The 21,716-nt window shown below is 33.6% G+C and overlaps 3 protein-coding genes across 3 annotated transcripts; all 3 read right to left on the bottom strand.

The window, feature by feature from the left end:
* Positions 1-258: 258 nt before the first annotated feature.
* LOC114750758 (G-type lectin S-receptor-like serine/threonine-protein kinase LECRK2) lies at positions 259-7,025 on the bottom strand. The gene is made up of 4 exons (XM_028939364.1): positions 6,919-7,025; positions 2,863-2,954; positions 2,168-2,751; positions 259-2,014 (listed from the first exon to the last, which is right to left on the bottom strand). Exons 1-4 carry the CDS (start codon positions 7,023-7,025, stop codon positions 425-427), a joined length of 2,373 nt encoding a protein of 790 aa, XP_028795197.1. The 3' UTR covers positions 259-424.
* Positions 7,026-11,024: 3,999 nt separating this feature from the next.
* LOC114750760 (G-type lectin S-receptor-like serine/threonine-protein kinase LECRK1) lies at positions 11,025-14,655 on the bottom strand. Its single transcript, XM_028939366.1, has 2 exons — positions 12,208-14,655; positions 11,025-11,396 (listed from the first exon to the last, which is right to left on the bottom strand). Exon 1 carries the CDS (start codon positions 14,598-14,600, stop codon positions 12,210-12,212), a length of 2,391 nt encoding a protein of 796 aa, XP_028795199.1. The 5' UTR covers positions 14,601-14,655; the 3' UTR covers positions 11,025-11,396; positions 12,208-12,209.
* A 3,764-nt stretch (positions 14,656-18,419) lies between these two features.
* LOC114750763 (G-type lectin S-receptor-like serine/threonine-protein kinase LECRK2) lies at positions 18,420-21,018 on the bottom strand. Its single transcript, XM_028939369.1, has 2 exons — positions 20,901-21,018; positions 18,420-20,753 (listed from the first exon to the last, which is right to left on the bottom strand). Exons 1-2 carry the CDS (start codon positions 20,908-20,910, stop codon positions 18,439-18,441), a joined length of 2,325 nt encoding a protein of 774 aa, XP_028795202.1. The 5' UTR covers positions 20,911-21,018; the 3' UTR covers positions 18,420-18,438.
* Positions 21,019-21,716: the final 698 nt, after the last annotated feature.

Genomic DNA, 21,716 nt, shown 5'->3' on the forward strand with positions numbered 1-21,716 from the left:
CACAAACACATCATGTTATGAGGCCTATATTAAGAAAAGTGAGATTTATAAGTTCAAGAGGTTTTACCACCCAATAATCTTGTCTTTTGAGATGAACTCTCCCTATTGCCTTGTGTTCGTAATATTGGTCCTTTCATTAAGAGGTTGATTAAACAAGAGTCATGTCTCTTCATTTAAGCAACAAAACACAATAAATCAAGTCATTTAAGAAACATGACAATATTTTAGTTTTTCTTCTCTTTTTTTTTTTGGAAAAAAAAGTTCACACTCTCATAATTATTCTCATCTTCCTCATAACAAAGAGGGCAATGCATAGTCACTCACATACCCAAGTTTATCAAGCACCAAGAGCATAAATCATTGATGAACTTGGACTCCTAAAAGATACATAGAGAAAGTAAATGATATTTATTTGCTGGAAGGCCTAACATTCACTTGCAAAGGATGCTAGATTAGGAGGATTTGGCACATCCATGAATCCTTCAAGCATTTGTACAACTTGCTTCATCGAGGGTCTTGCTGATGGATCCTCTTGAACGCACCAGATACCGATTTTCACATACTCTTCAACACTCCTGATGTCAATTTGAGCTTCCTTATCTTCTTCCACTAATAGGTCCAATCTCCTGTGGTGAAAGCAATCATATGCCCAATCTATTAGCACCATCTTATTCTCATCTTCAACATTCACATCAAAGCTCTTTCTGCAACAAATGAGTTCTACTAATAGAACTCCAAAGCTATAAACATCCACCTTCATGGTAATCGGCTTGTTTTTGAACCACTCAGCCGCAACATACCCTTTAGTTCCCCTAATTGCCGTTGTAGTTACAGTCTGGTCAATCTTTAAAAGCTTTGCCAAACCGAGATCTGAAATTTTAGCCGTGTAAGAGTCATCAAGCAATACATTTTGAGGTTTGATATCACAATGTATAATCTGAGATTTGCACTCTTCATGCAAGTACAAGAGTCCTTTAGCTGTTCCTATTGCAATTTGCACCCTTTGATACCAGCTTGGCCTTTTGCCTTCAAAAAGAAAACTTGCCAAAGTTCCCTTACTCATGAATTCATAGACAAGCAGCCTGTGCTCACCTTCATTGCAAAATCCCAAAAGTTGCATCAGATTCCTATGATGTGTTTGACCAATTGCGCTGACTTCTGCTTCAAATTCCTTCTCACTTTCATTCACCATTTTGAGTTTTTTAACAGCAACAAGGTTTCCTGGAATGTCTGGCAAAACACCTTTGTAAACAGTAGAAAATGCACCACGGCCCAATTCTTCTGTGAACCCATTTGTTCCTTCCATTAACTCTTCGTAAGTGAAACTTCTAAGAGTCATGTTTGACACAAATCGACTTGTTTTGGGAACCTTTTGATTAGTACAGCAAAACCAATATAAAACCCCACAAACTGCCACCACCAGGAGCAAGATCAAGAATACTGAACTGCCTAAAAGTATCAAGCCAATAACAAATAACTTTGATTTGCCATTCTTTGGATTAATATCTCCACGAACCAGAGTAGAGGAATTATCTTTTCTTATTTTGACTAGAGATTTCCCTGGGAATGATGAATCAAACCTTCCATTAAAGAGAGGTAGGTTCTTCTTGGAACATGCCCCATCGTTGAAAGAAGCAGCCACACAAAGGCAATCCTCTAAACAAGCTTGTCTACACCAATCTTCACTTACTGGTTTGAAGTATTCGTAGTCACAATTTGACCAATCGATATGAGGCATCTCAATGAAATCAAAAAGGTGTGCTTCAGAAGAAGTTTCATCACAACTTTGTAGAACAAAGTTTTGTTTGCATCCTTTCATCACATCATTTGGATCAATAATGCTATAACCAATTGGACAATGACAACTTTTATTCGTACCATTAAAGTTGCAGTAGCTGTTGAATCCACAAGCTCCACCTCCTATTCGTCCATTAATTCCGTTACAAATATTTGCAGGCATCACAGATAGAATTGACCAGGCCATAGGCAAATTTCTTGTACTGGAGTTACTACCCTTGGGATAGAAATAGTGTCAAAAGACTCCATCATATTCAAGAACAGCTCTCTAGTAAAGATTTTGTGCAGGGATGTCCTCCAGAGCTGATAGGCTTCGGATTATACTTTGGTTACTTCTTTGAACGAATAGAAAACCAGATTGGTTAAAGACCACTGAGATGTCTCTGCCAAAAACTCGGGTACTCCAATAAGCAGAATTTACAGAATCAGTTGGGAAATCAGTTGCGTAAAGCACAAAATCCCCATCATATTGTAGTGCAAACAGAAATCTCCCCTTTGAATGATTATTTGGCAATAAGTGTGAAACAAGTTGAGCAGGTTGATGCAAAACCTGTCCTGGTAAAATTGTGTCGGTGGGATGGTCAAAGCTTTGCCACAAATTTTCAGATGTTTCAGTAAACAACGCAAAGTTACCAGTATCAAGCATAGCAGCATAAGAAACTTCAACTCTAGTGCTAACACTCCAAATTTCCTTAGTAATGGGATCAATGAGCTGGAAAGAACCATCTGAAGTGAGCTCAACTCTGGAACCCTTTGGAGCAAGATTTTGTCCATTGGCTGACCAGACAATAGTTTTTTCTGGTATTTTGTTGAACCAGATGGCTAGTAGGAACCCATCTTTCTCAATTTTCCGGAAGCCAAATGCAAAATCACCAGATGGTGAAGACCAGAAGGAGCCATTTTCAACTGCAGTCAGTGAACTGCCCAAGGATATGTTCTTGGAAGCTTGAGAGACTACAGAATGCCAAAGCAAAGCAAGTAAGAGAGATAGCAAAATTGGGTATGGCTTCTTGAAAGCCATTTGATGAAACTTGAGTAAGTAGTGTTTCTTCTTAATATAGGCACCAGTCAGCTTTGATGCAGAGTGAAGCAGATAAATAAGGCCATGGAGAAGAACCTTCCAGGGAAAAATCCAAGCGAAGAAAAGTTTGTATTTTCTTACAACCGCATATTAATTATCAAAATCGTTTTCACACTTGGGAGGAGAAAAATCTTATCGTTCGATAACTCCACTTGTTCATGCTTCAGTAGTTTTTCAAGCACTACTGTTGAAAAGGAGGCCAGCTAAGCTCATCCAACTGTCTTTAAAGATCTTAAACGTTTGTTTGTTAAGTAAATTGTACAGGATATCCATAGCTTCCATTCAAATGGTCGCTATAATTTGGCACAGATTTGCCACGAAAGTTACTGACGGAATCAATTCCGTCGGTAAATTTTTTTCCGACGGAATTAGCCACAAAAAATATTCCGTCGGTAATTTCCGTGGCAAATTTCGTGAGAAATTCCGTCGCAAATATTCCGATGGAATTTGCCACGGATTTGCCACGGAAATTACCGACGAAATATTTTCCGTGGCTAATTCCGTCTGAAATTTTAGTTCCCTCAAGATCCTATGTAATTAAAAATTTTAGGCCGACATGGTAAAAATCATAAAGGATCATGTAGAGTTTAGACTTTTGATCCTCTAAGCACCATATATTTATTGTTATGATAAAATATGAACCATTTAAAATCTGATTTAAAAAATTTAAATTTAAAATTTTTAGTCTGTGGTTGGTAATTTTTTTAAAGAGGTAACAATTATAGAATTTTTTACTTTAAATTTTATATCTATGAAAATAAAAAAAATTCAAAACATAAAGAAAAATAATAAACTATTGAAAATTGATCTAAATGATCTAAATTAAGATCAGCATTCCATACTCAACTATTTAATGACCACACAATATAATGTGCTCCATCCCAACTGAATGCAAAAACTTTCATATGAAGACTTCTTTAAGTATGAAGTTACAAGGTCAAACCCTCCTATCAGTGCATAAGCTTTGGGGAGGGAAAAAGAAAGAAAAGAAAAGAAAAACCCAACAAGAACATGACGGAAGAAGAAAGCAAAAGGAGCTCAAAACAGAACGAAAGAAAACTTGTCCAGCGACAAATAATTGCGATGAGAGCTTCCTTTTAAGAAAAGGACCAACATCATATTGAGAGCTTGCAAATCAAACTAAATTCTATAAAAGGACTGAAAATGTGTGGAGCACGAAATGAAAATTTGAAAAAAAAAAATTCAAGTTGAAAGACATCTTTTTTTATTTTGAGAAAAGATGCCTTATGAGAAATTACTCCAAAGTTCTTGAAGAAAACTTGTTCTTTTTTTTTTTTTAATAAATGTTGTTGACACATTTATGGACTTAAGAGTTTAGACTTTAGACCAACCGGGGATACAAACTGCAGCATTGTCCTTTAAATTAAGGCCACTGTGGTAAAAACCATAAAAGATAATATAGCTGGGGCTTGTAATCCAATTATGATAAGGTTTTATAGGTGAGATTTTTTTTTTGGACTCAAGGTTTTTCATGTGAGATTGCACAATGAGTTTTTCAAAAATCTTTCATTTTTCAAATTGCGTTGAAAAGTAATTAATCTGCATGCTGCAGTCTACGAACCATTTATTTCTTGGACAAATTGTCATGGAACATTTCAAATGATAGCTTAATTGGATGAACTTCTTCTTCTTCTTTTTTTCTATTAGAGGTAATTATATTTCAAGTACTCTTCGGCACTAAATGGGGAGAGGAATGACTCCACTAACCCCTCTCTCCATTTCCTCTCTGCTTAATGTTTTCATCATTAGATCAAATTTCAATGGTTAAGGTTTATTTTATAAAGATATTATTAAAATATTAAGTATTAAAGAATAAAAAAAAATAAATAAATTTATACTACTAAGTGTTAAATTTGATATATAAGTAGTTTAATATGATAAATTTTTATTATATTTAATATTATAATAATATTTTTACTCAATTTTAAATCTCAATCATTAGAAGTTAATCTAATTATGAAGAAATTAAGTGGAGAGAGAAGTTAGTGGAAACATTCTTCTCCCCAATAAATATGGGTACCTCTTTTAGTAGAGATTCAAACATTGAATTACTGCTTTGTGGGAACTAACTCCTTCCGCTAGATGCAACGTACCATTTGTAACTTATAATTTTTTAAAAAAGATGTAATTAATGCATTGAGCATCTTTTTTTATATTTAATTCATTTAAGTACTATATTTGACACTTGATAGGCTAAATGCATGATTAAAACATCATTTCTGTCAGAAGTTACAATTTTAGTCAGGAGTGAAAAGGAGAACAGAAATACTAAATTTGTATTTTATATTGTGAGAAGCATGTTGCGTATTAACTATTTTTGCATCAGTCACTTTATTTTAATTGGGTTTAGGACATTCTAGTCCTTAAACTATTCTTCTATGAACACCAGTTGTCCCAAACTAATGTTGATCCTTTTTACATATTCATTAATTATTTGGACCATTAGGTATTGTTTGGTATGATGGAGTGAATTTCAAAGGAGGAAAGTGGGATTGAGATTGGTAGTGGAATTGCGATTTAAAATTACGTTGAAGCTCCTTACCTTATTTTTGTCTAGAGAAGAACATGAGTTTCAATTCCCAAAACCATTTTTAGTTATTGTAAGATTTTCCAGTCATTATAGAGTAATTCTTTCAATTAAATTTATATTTTCTTCTACAGTCAAATACTCTTACCTAAGAACATCTCCAAAAGTGGGGAACACGTTGAGGAAAAAAATCAACTCGCTGTCGGAAATTAATTTAGCGACCATTCATTTGTTAGCCAAATAGCACAAGATCCGAAGACTTTGATTTTTCAAAAGGTGCAATACATTATGACTTTATAAGGATCACTTTTTTGAGAAAAATCTGATACAAATATATATGCGCTATAATTGGTAAATGAGCTTGAAGATAATTAAAACCTGTATACAGAAAATATAATTAATTGAATACATTAGTTGATGGAAGTTACCTTTGAATTTTTTTAAGTAAGAAATCAAATAGTTGATGTTATAAAGGACTGAAAATGTGGGAGCACGATGTGAAAATTTGAAACAACTCAAGTTGAAAAATATCTTCTTCTTTTTTGAATTTTTAGAAAAGATGCCTTGTGAGAAATTACTCCAAAGTCCAAAGTTCGTGAAGGAAAATTGTTCTTTTTCTTCTTTCAATAAATGCTGTTGAAACATTACATGGACTTTAGAGTTTAGGCTTTAGACCAACTGGGTGCATTAGCTGCAGTATTGTCCTTTACATTAAGGCCAACATGGTAAAAACCATAAAGGATCATGAAGAGTTTAGACTTTTGATCCTCCTCACAACGAAACAAACACCATATAGTTATTGTTATTAAAAAAAGTTGCAATTAATGGATTGAGCATCTTGATTTTTTTTATTTAATTCATCTAAGTAATGTATTTGACAATGATAGGCTAAATGCATGATTGAAATATGACTTCTGTCACAAGTTAGAATTTAGTCAGTAGTGAAAAGAATAACAAAAATACTAAATTTGTATTTTATATTGTGAGAAGCATGTTGGGTGTTAGCTATTTTTGCATCAGTCACTTCATTTTAATTGGGTTTAGGACATTTTAGTTCTTAAACTATTCTTTTATGAACACCAGTTATCCTAAACTAATATTGATCCTCCTATTTTATTTAGACTATTAGGCACGTTTTGGTATGATAGAGTGAATTTCAAGGGAATGGGAGTCAGATTGAGATTGGTACGGGGATTGAGATTTAAAATTACATTCAAGCTATTGAATGTCGAATGTTGATTAATATGAGAAGTTATCCATTCTTATAAGGAAAAGAATACAAATTCAAATTCTGAAAAACACTTGTTGATACCGACAAACACTCTAGTCCTCGAAAAAGTTAATCAAATAAAAAAAATTATCGTCTGGTATATTTTGGGTTACTCATGGGATTGATGAACTAAAAGAAAAGAAAATAAAATTCAAAATATGAAAAACCTAAATTACCCATATCTCCTAAACTGCTACTCTCGAGTTATGGTTGCGGGCTCACTGTTTACAGAGTGATTGCAGCCAGCAACTACGCTGACCAAAGAAGACACATGTGCGATTGACGAAAGAGACCCTTTGCAACTCTCTCCCCCAATCCATGGCCTCCATCTTCGAAGCATCTCCCACAGTTTCTCTTTTCGATCTCTTCCTTCACCCACTCTTCAATTTATTCATGAGAGCAATGCACAGCGAGAGGGACGGGCTGAGGGGTAATTTGGTCTGAAAATGTTCAATCCCAGGACTGGTTTTCCAATGCCAAGACTGCTAAAGCACTCGTGCCAAACTTGACTAAATTAATTCAGGTAAAAAAAAAAAAAGAGACTAAGGGATGTCTAGCTAGAAATGAAACTATATTTCAAAAGTGATTTAACGGTATACGAAACGGTATACGAAATAAATTGTAGAGAAATTTGTCTCGATTTGTAAAAAAGTACTTTTAAAAAGTATTTTTACAGCTTCCAAACCCCCCTAAATTAACAACGTCAATGCCAAGTTACCAGTAGTCCAATACCAATCCTTCTGCCTCATACCAAACAGGTCTTAGCTTCCCAGAAAAATTATGAAAAAAAATCCCTCAAAAAATTATAAATAAATACCCACATAAAAATTAATACTAATAAAGTTTCAAAAAATTATAGATAAATAAATAAACTAATTTTTTACTTATATAAAAGACATAAACACTATTTTAACTCATCACTCTGACTGACTACTGGGTGACTATACAATTATCATTGTTCCCGACAACAATAGCAAGAATTAATAATAATAATAATAATTACGTGAGTAAATATGAGGTTTCAAGATTCTAGGAAGGGAATATAAATAGTTAAATATTAAAAAATTTTAATGACAAATGAACAATTTGAACTGCTGTCATTATTTATTATATTAAAACTTGTCATTACAAGATATTTAGATAGTGTTTGGTTTGTCAAAAAGTACTTAACAAATGTGATTTCACATAAATTGAAATAAAATTCTCATTATATATTTACTTTGTATATTTTAAGATTACTTTAAAAAAAAACACGTATATTTTTTAGTCATAGTGTATTTCTTTTTGACAGTACTTTTAATAATTCTCCCAATTAAAATTTATATTTTCTTCTACAGTCAAATACTCTTACCTAAAAACATCTTTAAAAGTGGGTAACATGTTGAGGAAAAAATCAGCTCGCTGTCGGAAATTAATTTAGCGACCATTCATTTGTTAGCCAAATAGTACTTATCCGAAGACTTTGATTTTTCAAAAGGTGCAATACATTATGACTTTATGAGGATCATTTCTTTTTTAAAAAAAAAAATCTAATACAAATATTTGATGTCATAAAGACTGAAAATGTGGAGCATTCTAAAGTCAAATACTCTTGTTTAAAAGCATCTTTGAAAGTGTGGAACACGTTGAGGAAAAAATCAACTCGTTGTCGGAAAGTAATTTAGGACCATTCATTTGTACGACAAATGATAGTAGTACAAGATCCAACAACAGACTTTGATTTTTCAACTTTATGAGTATCAATTTTTTTAAAAAAAAATCTAATACAAATATATATATGAGCTGTAATTGGCAAAATGAGCTTGAAGATAACTAAAACCTATATATAGAAAATAGAATAAATTCAATACATTATTTGATGGAGGTTACCTTTGAACTTTTTTTAGTAAGAAATCAAATATTTGATGTCATAACTGAAAATACGGTTTGAAACCTCTCATCTTTCCTTCTCATCCTCTTTCCTTTTCTTTCTCTTTTAACCATTAGATTAACATTTTATAGGTTCAGCTTTAAATCTTTTTAAAATTATTATTAAAATATTAAATAATAAATAATAAATTACAAGCTATATTAAAATTTAATTCTAATGGTTTGCAAGTGCACTAAATGTTTTTAAAAAATTTTTATAAATAGTTTACAAAAAACTAAAATCTAAACTATTGAAATATGTTAATCTAACATTAAAAAAAAAGAGGAGGGAAGAGGATGGGAAGGGAAGAGAAGAGGTTCCAAACCGACTGAAAATGTGGGTCACGATATGAAAATTTGAAACAACTCAAGTTGAAAAATATCTTCTCTTTTATTTTGAGAAAAGATGCCTTATGAGAAATTACTCCAAAGTTCTTGAAAGAAACTTGTTCTTTTTCTGTTTTTAATAAATGTTGTTGAAACAATATATGGACTTTAGACTTAAGAACTGGTTATACAAGCTGCAGTATTGTCTTTTAAATTAAGGCCAACATGGTAAAGACCCTAAAGGATCATATAGTTGGGGCCTGTAGCCCAAGTACGGTACTGGTTCGATACTCATCATAACCAAATGAACACCATCCGTTTATCGTTATGAGAAAATTTGGACAATTTAAAATCTAATTTAAATGATGTAAATTTAAAATTTTTAATTAGATATTTTTCAAGGAAAAATTTCATTTAAGGACCACTGTAGCCAATTAATATCAGTCAACCCCCAAAATATTTGAAAACTTCAGTCAACCCTCTTGGACCAAAATGAAATTAAAATTTAAGGATAAAATTATAATACTACCCCCTTTTTTTAAAAAAAATAAATAAATATTAACTCTAGCCAGAGCTCTAGCTGCTGGTGCTCAGGTGACCGATGCTATAGGTCAGAGCTTCAGTGACCGGCTACTAGACTTCGATGGTTGGAGGATTTCTTTAAAAAAATTAAGTGGCCGGGGGGGTTTGAACCCATGAACCCTTGGCACACCAAAATTAATGTGACCACCAAGCCAACTAAACAATTTAATTATATGATACAAAGAAAAATATATGTAACAAAACAAATACAAGTGTCGAAGTGTAAGCAAAAAAGTGAAATTTAGCAATTCATAACAAAAATTCGGCGATTTACAAGTAAAATAATAGAATTCACAACCCCAAATACAAGTATTTATGTGTGAATAAGCAAGTGAGATTCAAAGATTTACAATAAAAATTCATGAATTTATAACCCAAATTCAGTGATTCATAATAAACATAAGAGAATTCGTGTAAATGTTTGTGAATGAATAAGTAAAATTCAGAAATTTGCAAATTCCGTGATTTACAACTCAAATTTAGAGATTCACAAGAAACATAAATATTACCAAACTTATAAGAGAATTCACAATCTCAAAAGTTTTGCTAATTAAGGCACGGGAGCTTATGTTCAGGAAGACTTTATTTGTGTTGTGAATTTCATTATGCTCCTTAGATGCATTGTGCATTAATTTAAATTGTGCTTCAAATATCTAGATTTATTTCTTTTTAACTTGTGAATTTATTTATTATGATCTGTTAAATATATAGAAGTTATGAGTTAATTATCAAAGGCTTCGACATACACATGTGTGTGCGTGGGGAGCTAGAAGAAATGAAGACTGTATGTGGAGAATTGTATTATTAACAATATGTTGTCCACGTAACATTTATTTATATTACCAACCATATTTTAATATCTTATTTGTTGTGAAAAATTATAATATAATTACATTACAATGTATATGATGAACACAAAATGGGTAAAAAGCTAACTTGAGATCATTAGCATTATAAAGAAACAGAAATTAAATATAGGCAATATGTAATTAATTCTAATACAACGTTACATTTTTTTTTTATTCGACCAAGCCTCAATTAGCAAAAATAAAAAAATGCTGGTCTTTACTTAATGTGGCCGAAAGTAGTGAAGCCTCCCTGAATAGAAGCTCCGGTGCCATAATTAGCAAAACTTTTGAAGTTGTGAATTCTCTTATAAGTTTTGTAATGTTTATGTTTCTTATGAATATCTGAATTTGGGTTGTAAATCGCTGAATTTTTGTTATAAATTACTAAATTTCACTTGTTCATTCACATTCAAACACTTATATTTAGAGTTGTAAATTCTCTTATGTTTCTTGTAAATCGTCGAATTTGGAATATAAATCCATGAATTTTTGTTGTAAATATTCAAATTTCACTTGTTCATTTACACATAAACACTTGCATTTGGGGTTGTGAATTCCATTATATTACATGTAAATCATTGAATTTTTATTGTGAATTGCTAAATTGTACTTGTAAATTGTCAAATTTCACATGTTTATTTACACTTGAACACTTGGATTTGTTTTGTTACATATATCTTTCTTTGCATTATATGACTAAATGGCTTGGTAGTCACATTACTTTTGGTATGCTAAGGAGTCATGGATTCAAACCCCTGGCCAAGAAACATGACGGAAGAAGAAATTAAATTTACAAAAAAGAAAAGCAACTTGGCGGAAGAAGAAAGCAAAAGAAGCCCAAAACACAACAAAAGAAAAATGAGAGCTTCCTTTTAAGAAAAAGACCAACATCATATTGAGAGCTTGCAAAGGTTCAGCGATCAATGATCCTCTCTCCCAGTATTCCAACCTCCTTCGTCTTACTTCTTATTCAAGTCAAAACACAAACACCCATCATCCGCCACAGCCACACATTGCATGAGCCAACAATATAACCTGCAAAATTTTATTTATTTTTTCAAATTTAATTTTACACATATCATAGTGTATGTATGATATATAAGAACGGGGTACATCAAGTTAAAATTCAAAAATTAAATTACAACAGAAAGTTATAGGAATTGAGTTGTAATAAATTAAAGTTTAAAGATTAATTTTTTTCAAATTTGATGCAAATATCACAATATATGACATATAAAGATTGAGCTACATTGAGTCAAAATTTGAAAATTAAATTACAATCGAATCAAAATTATAGGGACTAAATTGCACTATAGTAAAATTTAGAGATTGTAAGCAATTATAATTGAGTCAAAACTATTAGGACAAATAGATTAAATTTCTTCAAAAAAATTACTTTTTTTAAAGAATCTTTCATTCATATATTCTTTCCTTCCTATTCAAACGAAACTTAAATGTCATTAATCTATCATAGGAAAAATTTAAATTTAAATAAAAAGCAAGACAACGTAGCACATGATATGGAAATAAAAGAAGTATATCCCAAGACCAATTAATTAATTAACATGACTCTTGGAAATGGAAGTACATGAATGCTAAATTGTAGATTAAGAGCCCCACTATGCGCTGTAAGAAGAGCTGCAATTTGAATTTGAAAACAGAGTGAGTAGTAAACATTATTGAAACACATAAAAGAGCTCTGCTTTCCCCCTTATTGAACAGCAACACTTAAACGATCGCTAAACATAGAAGGAGCGCAAGGATTTTAAAACGGATGAAACTAGCCTAAAATGGTAAAATCAACATGATATCCTTTTTTTTTTTTTCAAAGGTGTCGAAGGCTTACCTTTAGCTTTCAATAGATTCCAGAACATCAGGATCTGGCACATCCATGAATCCTTCAAGCATGAGTACAACTTGCTTCATGGTGGGTCTCAGTAATGGATCCTCTAGAGTGCACCAAATACTGATCAGCACATACTTCTCCACCCTCTTCATGTCAGTAAGCAATTCCTCATCATCTTCCACTAACAAGTCAAATCTACCAGAGTGAAAGCAATCCCATGCCCAATCTATCAGTACCATCTTATTCTCATCTTCAACATTCCTATCAAAGTTCTTTCTGCAACAAATGATCTCTAATAACAAAACTCCAAAGCTATAAACATCCACTTTTGTAGTAATTGGCTTGTGTTTGAACCACTCAGATGCCACATACCCTCTAGTTCCCCTAATTGCTGTTGTAGTTACAGTTTGGTCAATCTTCAATAGCTTTGCCAGACCAAAGTCTGAAATTTTAGCTGTACAAGAGTCATCAATCAAGACATTTTGAGGTTTGATGTCACAATGGATAATTTGAGAGGTGCATTCTTCATGCAGGTACAGGAGTCCTTTAGCTGTACCTATTGCAATTTGCATCCTTTGATGCCAGGTTGGTCTTTTGCCTTCAAAAAGAAAGTTTGCTAAAGTCCCTTTACTCATGAACTCATACACAAGTAGCCTATGCTCTCCTTCATTACAGAATCCCAAAAGTTTCACCAGATTCCTATGGTGTGTTTGACCAATTGCACTCACTTCTGCTTCAAATTCCTTCTCACTTCCATCCACCATTTTTAATTTTTTAACTGCAACAAAGTTCTTTTGAAGATTTGGCATAACACCTTTGTAGACAACAGAAAATCCACCATGACCCAATTCTTCTGAGAATCCATTTGTGCCTTCTAGTAACTCTTCATAAGTGAAACTTATAAGGCTCATGTTTGACACAAATCGACCTGGTTTGGGAACCCTTTGATCAGTATGGCGAAACCAATATAAAACCCCACAAACTGCCACCACCAAGAGCAAGATCAAGAACACTGAACTGCCTAAAAGTATCAAGCCAATAACAAATAACTTTGATTTGCCATTCTTTGGATTAATATCTCCACGAACCAGAGTAGAGGAATTACCTTTTCTTATTTTGACTAGAGCTTTCCCTGGGAATGATGAATCAAACCTTCCATTAAAGAGAGGTAGGTTCTTCTTGGAACATGCCCCATCGTTGAAAGAAGCAGCCACACAAAGGCAATCCTCTAAACAAGCTTGTCTACACCAATCTTCATTTACTGGTTTGAAGTATTCGTAGTCACAATTTGGCCAATCGATATGAGGCATCTCAATGAAATCAAAAAGGTGTGCTTCGGAAGAAGGTTCATCACAACTTTGTAGAACAAAGCTTTGTTTGCATCCTTTCATCACATCATTTGGATCAATGATGCTATAACCGACTGGACAGTGGCAACTTTTGTTCTTACCATCAAAGTTACAGTAGCTGTTGAATCCACAAGCTCCACCTCCTGTTTGTCCATTAATTCTCATACAAATATTTGAAGGTGTCACAGATTGAATTGACCAGGCCATAGGCAGATTTCTTGTACTGGAGTTACTACCCTTGGGATATGTATAGTGCCGAAAGACTCCATCATATTCAAGAACAGCTCTCTGGTAAAGATTTTGCGCAGAGATGTCCTTCAGAGATGATATTGTTTGGATTATACTTTGATTACTTCTTTGAACAAATAGAAGACCAGCTTGGTTAAAGACCACTGAGAAGTCACTGCCAAAAACCTGGGTACTCCAATAAGCAGAATTTACAGAATCAGCTGGGAAATCAGTTGTGTAAAGCACAAAATTCCCATCATCTTGTAGTGCAAACATAAATCTCCCCTTTGAATAATTATTCGGTGAAAAGTGTGAAACAAGTTGAGCAGGTTGATGCAAAACCTGTCCTGGTAAAATTGTGTCAGTAGGATGATCAAAAGTTTGCCACCAATTTTGAGATCCTTGACCAACCAACACAAAGTTACCAGTATCAAGCATAGCAGCATAAGAAACTCCAAATCCTATAGGGGTAGCACTCCAAATTTGCTTACCAGTGGGATCAACGAGTTGGAAAGAACCATCTGAAGTGAGCTCAACTTTGGAACCCTTTGGAGCAAGATTTTGTCCCTTGGCTGACCAGACAACAGTTTTTTCTGGTATTTTGTTGAACCAGATGGCTAGTAGGAACCCATCTTTCTCAATTTTCTGGAAACCAAATGCAAAATCACCAGATGGTGAAGGCCAGAAGGAGCCATTTTCAACTGCAGTCAGTGAACTGCCCAGGGATATGTTCTTGGAAGCTTGAGAGACTACAGAATGCGAAAGCAAAGCAAGTAAGAGAGATAGCAAAATTGGGTATGGCTTTTCAAAAGCCATTTGATGAAACTTGAGTAAGAAATAGTGTTTCTTCTTAATATAGGCACCAGTCAGCTTTGATGCAGAGTGAAGCAGATAAATAAGGCCATGGAGAAGAACCTCCCAGGTAAAAGTCCAAGTGAAGAAAAGTTTGTATTTCCTCACAACCGCATATTAATTATCTAAATCGCTTTTAGACTTGGGAGGAAAAAAATCTTATCGTTCGATGACTAGAAAAGTTCGTGCTTCACTCGTTTTTCAAGTACTACTGTTGAAAAGGAGGCTAGCTGAGTCTTTCAAGATCTTAATTGTTGGTTTGTTAAGTAAATTGTACAGGATATCCATAGCTTCCATTCAAATGGGAGCTAGTGTTTATCAGTTAAACATCGGGGTCCCTCTTCTTTCCTAGTGCACATGAATCTTTTGTTTGAATAAATCTGGTTCTAGTCACTGTCAGAACCTCGGCGTTTTTATAAGATGCAATACATTAGGAGCATCATAAATTTCTTTATTTAATTAAATAAGATGTGAGCTTTAGTTAGCTTATACACTAAATGCATTTGAATGTATTTAAAGCTGTTAAAATGATTTTGGCCAAAAAAAAAAGCTGTTAAAATTATTAAAGCATAGACTCTGTAATTGGGTGTGAATTTTCTTTTTTTACTGACATAGATATCCTTTTATTAGACCTGCCAAGCATTGTCAGATGTTATCTCATATATGTGGACACTTGTTTTAATAAAAATTCAAATTTTAGTTTGTAATGTCATGAAGGATTGGTTCCTTTTATTAGACTAAATCCGACTAGTAACGTGAATTTAATTCAAAAAAACATACTTAATTTCTTATGAGAGAATTTCCAAAAAAATATACTTTTAAATTTTAAAATTATAAATCAGTCTTGTTCATTGCACTTTAATAATAATTAGTAACATTTAAAAAGAAAATGACAACACGTTTTCATAATCCTTCTTGATTTAAAATTTTAAAATTTTAGAGGTTTTTTTTTTTCGAAATTTTCTCATTTCTTATTATTGAAAGAATAAATGGAGATCTTTATTGGCCAATCAAGCGTAAGGTTTAAAAAAAAAAAAAAACACTTAGTGAGTTACAGTACGTGCTTTCGTCGTTTTCGATCCGGTCCTTCCCCAGTTCCCCCATTAGTAAAAGGAACTGTTCTGATTGCTTACTTTTCAAAGGATTCCAATTATTCTTTATGAGTATCATAATCTTTTTGTTTTATTAAATCAAATGAGATTATTTATATATTGACCACTTACTTTGTTAGGTAAACAAAGACGTCAAGGAAGAAAGAAAACACGTTTTTATTATCCATAGGACAACAAGAAGATGGTACCAATTGGTAAGTTCGTCTCTGCTTCTGGTCCAAATGAGTAATGACCAATCAATATTCCCTCCATTGTGAAATCAAAAAATGGAGGTCATTCTCTATTTTCTTGATTTATTCAATATTATTCTCCTATTAAAACAAATAAATTTATAAAATGTTATCATAACTTTACTTTGAAGGTTCAAATTTAAGACTAACACTTTCTCCTCATTTTTGAGATGCATACTCAATGTGGAAATTTAAATATTACTGCATAATTTGACTTTGAATGGGACCCCATGAATTCCCTCCTGCCCCTTGAAATTGGGAAAATTGCCCCCTCCTCAACGCAAAACAATGGAAATTGTTCACATTAATGGGCTAATGACAGGACTTGGCAAACACTGGACCATGAGACAGTCACCATTTTATTATGTGGGCCAACACCCATGCATATATCACATCACAAGTTATTTGTAAGAAAATTTTTTATCATAAATATAAATCATGAGTATTTAATAATCAGTTTTTAATTTTATCCATATTTAATTGTACTTGGAAAGAGAAAAAATAATAATAATAATAAGAATGATTCGTAAATGCACGGAGAGAAAACTTTCACAAAGATAAATTTAAAATTTTTTATCAATTTAATGTATTCTTTAACATGTAAGAATAAGTTACAACTGACTTATAATAAGAATCAAAGTAATACGTGTGTATCTTACACGGAATCTTTCCATTACGCAACCTCTCCATTTAGCCTCCATTTAGATAAAACGGTATCATTTGTCTGTTTAAATAAAACGCTATGTTCTCCAACTAGGCACTTAAGCAGTAATGAAACACCAATGATTTTAGCACATGTTCTGTGAAGGGGAAGAGCACTAATAAATTAATCATACAGAACATAATAAACAGTGAGGTGAAAATTGCTTTCACGTTCTGTGTAATAAATTCAAAGACATGACAAAAATTTAGCACATAATCATTCTCTTAGATGGCCAGGAGTAGTTCTACTCCCTACTATTTAGCAGCTTTTGTGTCAGCCATATAGCGAGCACTAAAAGATACAGCCTCCTGTGGCAATAAGATATCACCTCTTTGATCACCAGCCAAAGGTAACTATGCAGGCATTACTATGGTTGCAAGAAACATCAAAGACAGTTCAATTTGTGAAACGCCCAACCATTTTGAAAAATAAAACTCTAATTTGGAATACTGTAGATAAAGCAACAGACATAGAGGGGAGTAATTTGTGAAGGAAAGGAGGGCATTAAAGCATTTTAAAGGGTGAGAAATAAAATAAGAGGGTACCTCTGGGCGATGGTGGGTGAAGGTGAACAGGACCATGGGTGAACACTTAGAAGAGCATCATGGATGAAAAGAATCAGGAATTATCACTAACAACAATGAGATGTGTGAAAGAAGAGAAGTCGACCACGGAAGAATAAAAAGCTCATGAAACTGAAACGATAAACGCTCAGTTGGAGTGGAAAAAGCTGTACAAGTTTTTCAAAAAAAATCGTAAAACGACACTGTTTTATTTAAATGGAGGCTAAATGGAGAGGTTGTGTATGGAAAGGTTCCATGCTGATAGGCGTTATAAGGACCTAATAATAACTTTACATAAATTAAAGAACTTAGCTAAAATTAATTACTACCTGTGGTCAAAAATATAAGAGTTGGTTTGTAATGTAACTTATGTTACAAACTAACTCTTATATTTAGAACTAAAAATAGTATTTCTTATTTGAAATCGTTTGCAACCACTCACCTTGAAGATCATTCAATTCGGACTTGGAAGAAGAATTGATTCTAGGTGGTTTTCAAAGGGATCATTTATTTGCTTGTTCTTCACAAACTAGTTTTGTGCAAGGCACCAACTAGGAATGGACTTGACATATCAAACGTGAATTAGTAATATGACAAATTTAAATTTAAATTAGAAAGCAGGACAACCGCCTATAGTGTTAGAGCTAGGAAATGGCCTAATGGACAAAATATAAATTTTTTAAAGTAAAAATCACAAATACAAGATTAAATTTTGCTGAATGCTCGTCTCCTTCATTCAAAAATATATATACGCATATATATATTTGATCCTTCAAATTAGGCCCTTCAAAAGTATGTTGGCAGCTTGATATAATTAGGGAGAAAGATACGATCACATAAATAAGTAAAAGACAAAACAGTCTCACAACATAGTTTAATTTTTATGAAGTTCTGAGATTACCCTGTTTAGGAAATGATCTAACAATCTTTGTGTGAAAAAAATCTATCTGTTGCAGATCGTCACAACCCCAGCTGCCACTACTAGTAATGTGGAAGAACAAGTTTGATTATATGTAGTCACAACAAAATCTTAAAATGAACGAGAACCACAAAATAAACTTGGATTCTTATAAGATACACTAAACAATACTACATCTGGTCCTAAATGTAAAATCTAGTTTGAAGTGTAACTGCAAAATAGATCTTATATTTAGGATCAGGCTAGTGTATGATATTTATTTGGTGGAAGGCTTATCATTCACTTGTAAAGGATGGCAGGTCAGGAGGATTTGATACATCCATGAATCCTTCAAGCATTTGCACAACTTGCTTCATGGTGGGTCTTGTAGATGGATTCTCTTGAATACACCATATGCTGATCTTCACATACTCTTCTACCCTCTTCATGTCAATTTGAGCTTCCTCATCATCTTCCACTAATGGGTCCAATCTCCTATAGTGAAAGCAATCATATGCCCAATCTATTAGTACCATCTTATACTCGTCTTCAACATTCATATCAAAGTTCTTTCTGCAACAAACGAGCTCCAATAACAAAACTCCGAAGCTGTAAACATCCACCTTCAAGGTAATTGGCTGGTTTTTGAACCACTCTGCTGCAACATACCCCTTAGTTCCTCTTATTGCTGTAGTAGTTACAGATTGGTCAATCTTCAATAGCTTTGCTATCCCAAAATCTGAAATTTTAGCTGTGTAAAAGTCATCCAGCAGGACATTTTGAGGTTTGATATCACAGTGAATGATCCGGGTATTGCACTCTTCATGTAAGTACAGAAGTCCTTTAGCTATTCCTATTGCAATTTGCATTCTTTGATGCCAAGTTGGCCTTTGATCTTCAAAAAGGAAATTAGCTAAAGTTCCTCTGCTCATAAATTCATAGACAAGTAGCCTGTGCTCTCCTTCATTGCAGAATCCCAGCAGTTGCACCAGATTCCTGTGATGAGTTCGACCAATGGCGCTTACTTCTACTTCAAATTCCTTATCGCTTCCATTGAACATATGTAGTTTTTTCACAGCAATGAGATTCCCTGGTATGTCAGGTAGAAATCCTTTGTAGACAATGGAAAATGCACCACGGCCAAGTTCTTCTGTGAACCCATGTGTTGCTTCCTTCAATTCCTTGTAGCTGAAACTTCTGAGATTCATATTTGATATGAATTGGACATTTTTATTAACTTTGGAATTATTTTGGCCAAATCGATATGCAACCAAACAAGCTGCTATTAGTAACAAGAAGTTCAAGAAAACTGAACCGCTTAAAAGTGTAGAACCTATTATAATCAATGTTGATTGATCAGTCTTTTGATCAATATCATCAGGACTTAAAGGAGAATAATCCTTTCTTATTTTGATCAAAGCTTTCCCTCCAATAGAATTATGCTTTCTTCCATTAGAGAGAGGTTTCTTCTTCTTCCAGCATTCTCCATCTCTGAAGGTAATAGCGGAACAAAAGCAATCTTCTAAACACTCTTGTCTGCACCAATCCTCAGTCACTGATTTGAAGTGTTCATAATCAGACTCTGGCCAATCCGTACTGGGCATCTCGTTGAGATCAAACAGATCTGTTTCTGAAGAAGTTTGATCACAACTTTGTGAAACAAAGTCCTGTTTGCAACCTTTCATCACATCCCTTGGATCAATAAAACTATAACCATGTGGACAATGGCAACTTTTAATCCCCCCATTAAATATACAATAACTGTTCCAACCACAAGCTCCGCTTCCTGTCTTTTCAGTAACTTGTAAACATATATCTAAAGGTGTGACAGACACAATTGACCATTTTCCAGTGCTAGAACTATCACTCTTGGGGTAGATATAGTGCCTAAAGACTCCATCATAATCAAGAACAGCTCTTTGATAGAAATCTTGTGTGGATGGAGCATTTGACGATATTATGCTAATTATAGTTCCATTATCTGCAATTAAAAATATACAGCCTGATAGGTTGAAGTTCAAAGAGAAGCGAGCAGTATCTAAAACTTGAGTACTCCAATAAGGAGAATTCACTTCATCCTTTGGGAAATTGGTTGTGTAAAGCACAAGATTCCCATCAGTCTGTAGTTTAAACTGAAATCTTCCAGGTGAATAGTTAGTTTCCAAATAGCGTGAAACAAGTGTAGCAGGTTCTTTCAAGACTTGCCCTGGTAAAATTGTGTCAGTGGGTCGCGCAAAGCTCTGCCACAATTTTTGAGAGTCATGACCAAATAACACAAAGTTACCAAAATCAAGCATGGCTGCACAAGCAATTTTACCTAAAGGGTTGGCATTCCAAATTTGCTTACCTTCGGGATCAACAAGATGGAACCAACCATTTGAGGTGAGCTCAACTTTAGAACCCTTTGGTGCAAGCTTTTGTCCATTGGCTGACCAAACAACTGTGGTTTCTGGTATTTTGTTGAACCAGATGGCTAGTAGGAATCCATCTTCCTCGATCTGTTTGAACCCAAATGCAAATTCATCAGATGTTGAAGTGCAGAATGATGATCTATCTTTCCCCGCCGTTAGGGATGAACCTAGAGAGATGATATTCCTTGAAGTTTGAGCAGCTACAGAAAGTGAAAGCAAGGCAAATAAGAGAGACAAGACGATTGGAGATAGCTGCACAAAAGCCATTATTAGATGAAAGGACTTCGTTTGATTTGATGAAGCATGAATATACAAGCAGTGCTTCTCTTCTTAATTATAAAGAATACCAGTCAGCATCTGGAAGAACCTATCAGGTCAGGTCTAGAAGCAGGAGCCAGGAAAAATTCGTATTTTTTCTTCGGAAGTGACACATATGCTTTGAGGAAAAATTATGCAGTGCTTCTCATCTTAACTATAAAGAATACCAGTCAGGATCTCGAATATTGCTGAGTCAAGCTTTCCAAAAGTTGTGGGTTTTCCGAAGAATATAGCGCGAAGAACCTGTCAGGTCAGAGCTAGAAGTCAAGATTTGGCCAAAAAAAGAGCTAGAAGTCAAGAAAATTTGAATTTTCCTTCCAAAGTCATACACGCACTTTGTGGAATTGTTGAAAAATATACTAGACTCCAAGAGAATGTGTTTGTATCTTTTTAACCAAAGGGTGTTGAAAAGTCCAATGGATATGTGGCAACCATTCATTTGGAAGACGAATTGCACAGCATCTAACAACCATTCAAATGATGGCCACCATTCATTACGAGAATTTTTTGTACTTAAAATATGCACTAAAACACGAGTATTCCTTCGGATTTAAATGTGAAAACTAGTGGAGGGTTTGTTTTAATATTAAATATAAAACTTCTATTCACTTTTCTCTCACAAATTTATAAATTTTTTCCCAACTCTATCCATGGATGTTAAGAAATGTTTTCATTAAATGATTAGTTTCTAATGCCAATAGTTGAAGAAGATATTTTAGAAAAATCAACACATATTTTTATAAATAATCTATTTAACTAATTTTTTTAATTTCTACAAATTAGTTATTTAACTCTTAAATTTGAGATCAAAGGAAGTATGTCTTCCGGTCATTAATATAATATCT

This window comes from Neltuma alba, unplaced genomic scaffold (genome assembly GCF_004799145.2).
Source record: "Neltuma alba isolate B1F8T4 unplaced genomic scaffold, ASM479914v2 tig00006631_pilon, whole genome shotgun sequence".
Classification (NCBI taxonomy): domain Eukaryota; kingdom Viridiplantae; phylum Streptophyta; class Magnoliopsida; order Fabales; family Fabaceae; genus Neltuma; species Neltuma alba.

Bases quoted from the DNA above. Each gene is read 5' to 3' on its own strand.
- LOC114750758 (XM_028939364.1), bottom strand. From the start codon at position 7,025: ATGGAGGCCATGGATTGGGGGAGAGAGTTGCAAAGGGTCTCTTTCGTC. The intron at 2,752-2,862 runs GTGCCTATATTA...GGCATTCTGTAG, and splicing joins CTCTGCATCAAAGCTGACTG to TCTCTCAAGCTTCCAAGAAC. The intron at 2,015-2,167 runs GTCTTTAACCAA...TTCTATCCCAAG, and splicing joins TTGGCAGAGACATCTCAGTG to GGTAGTAACTCCAGTACAAG.
- LOC114750760 (XM_028939366.1), bottom strand. From the start codon at position 14,600: ATGGCTTTTGAAAAGCCATACCCAATTTTGCTATCTCTCTTACTTGCT.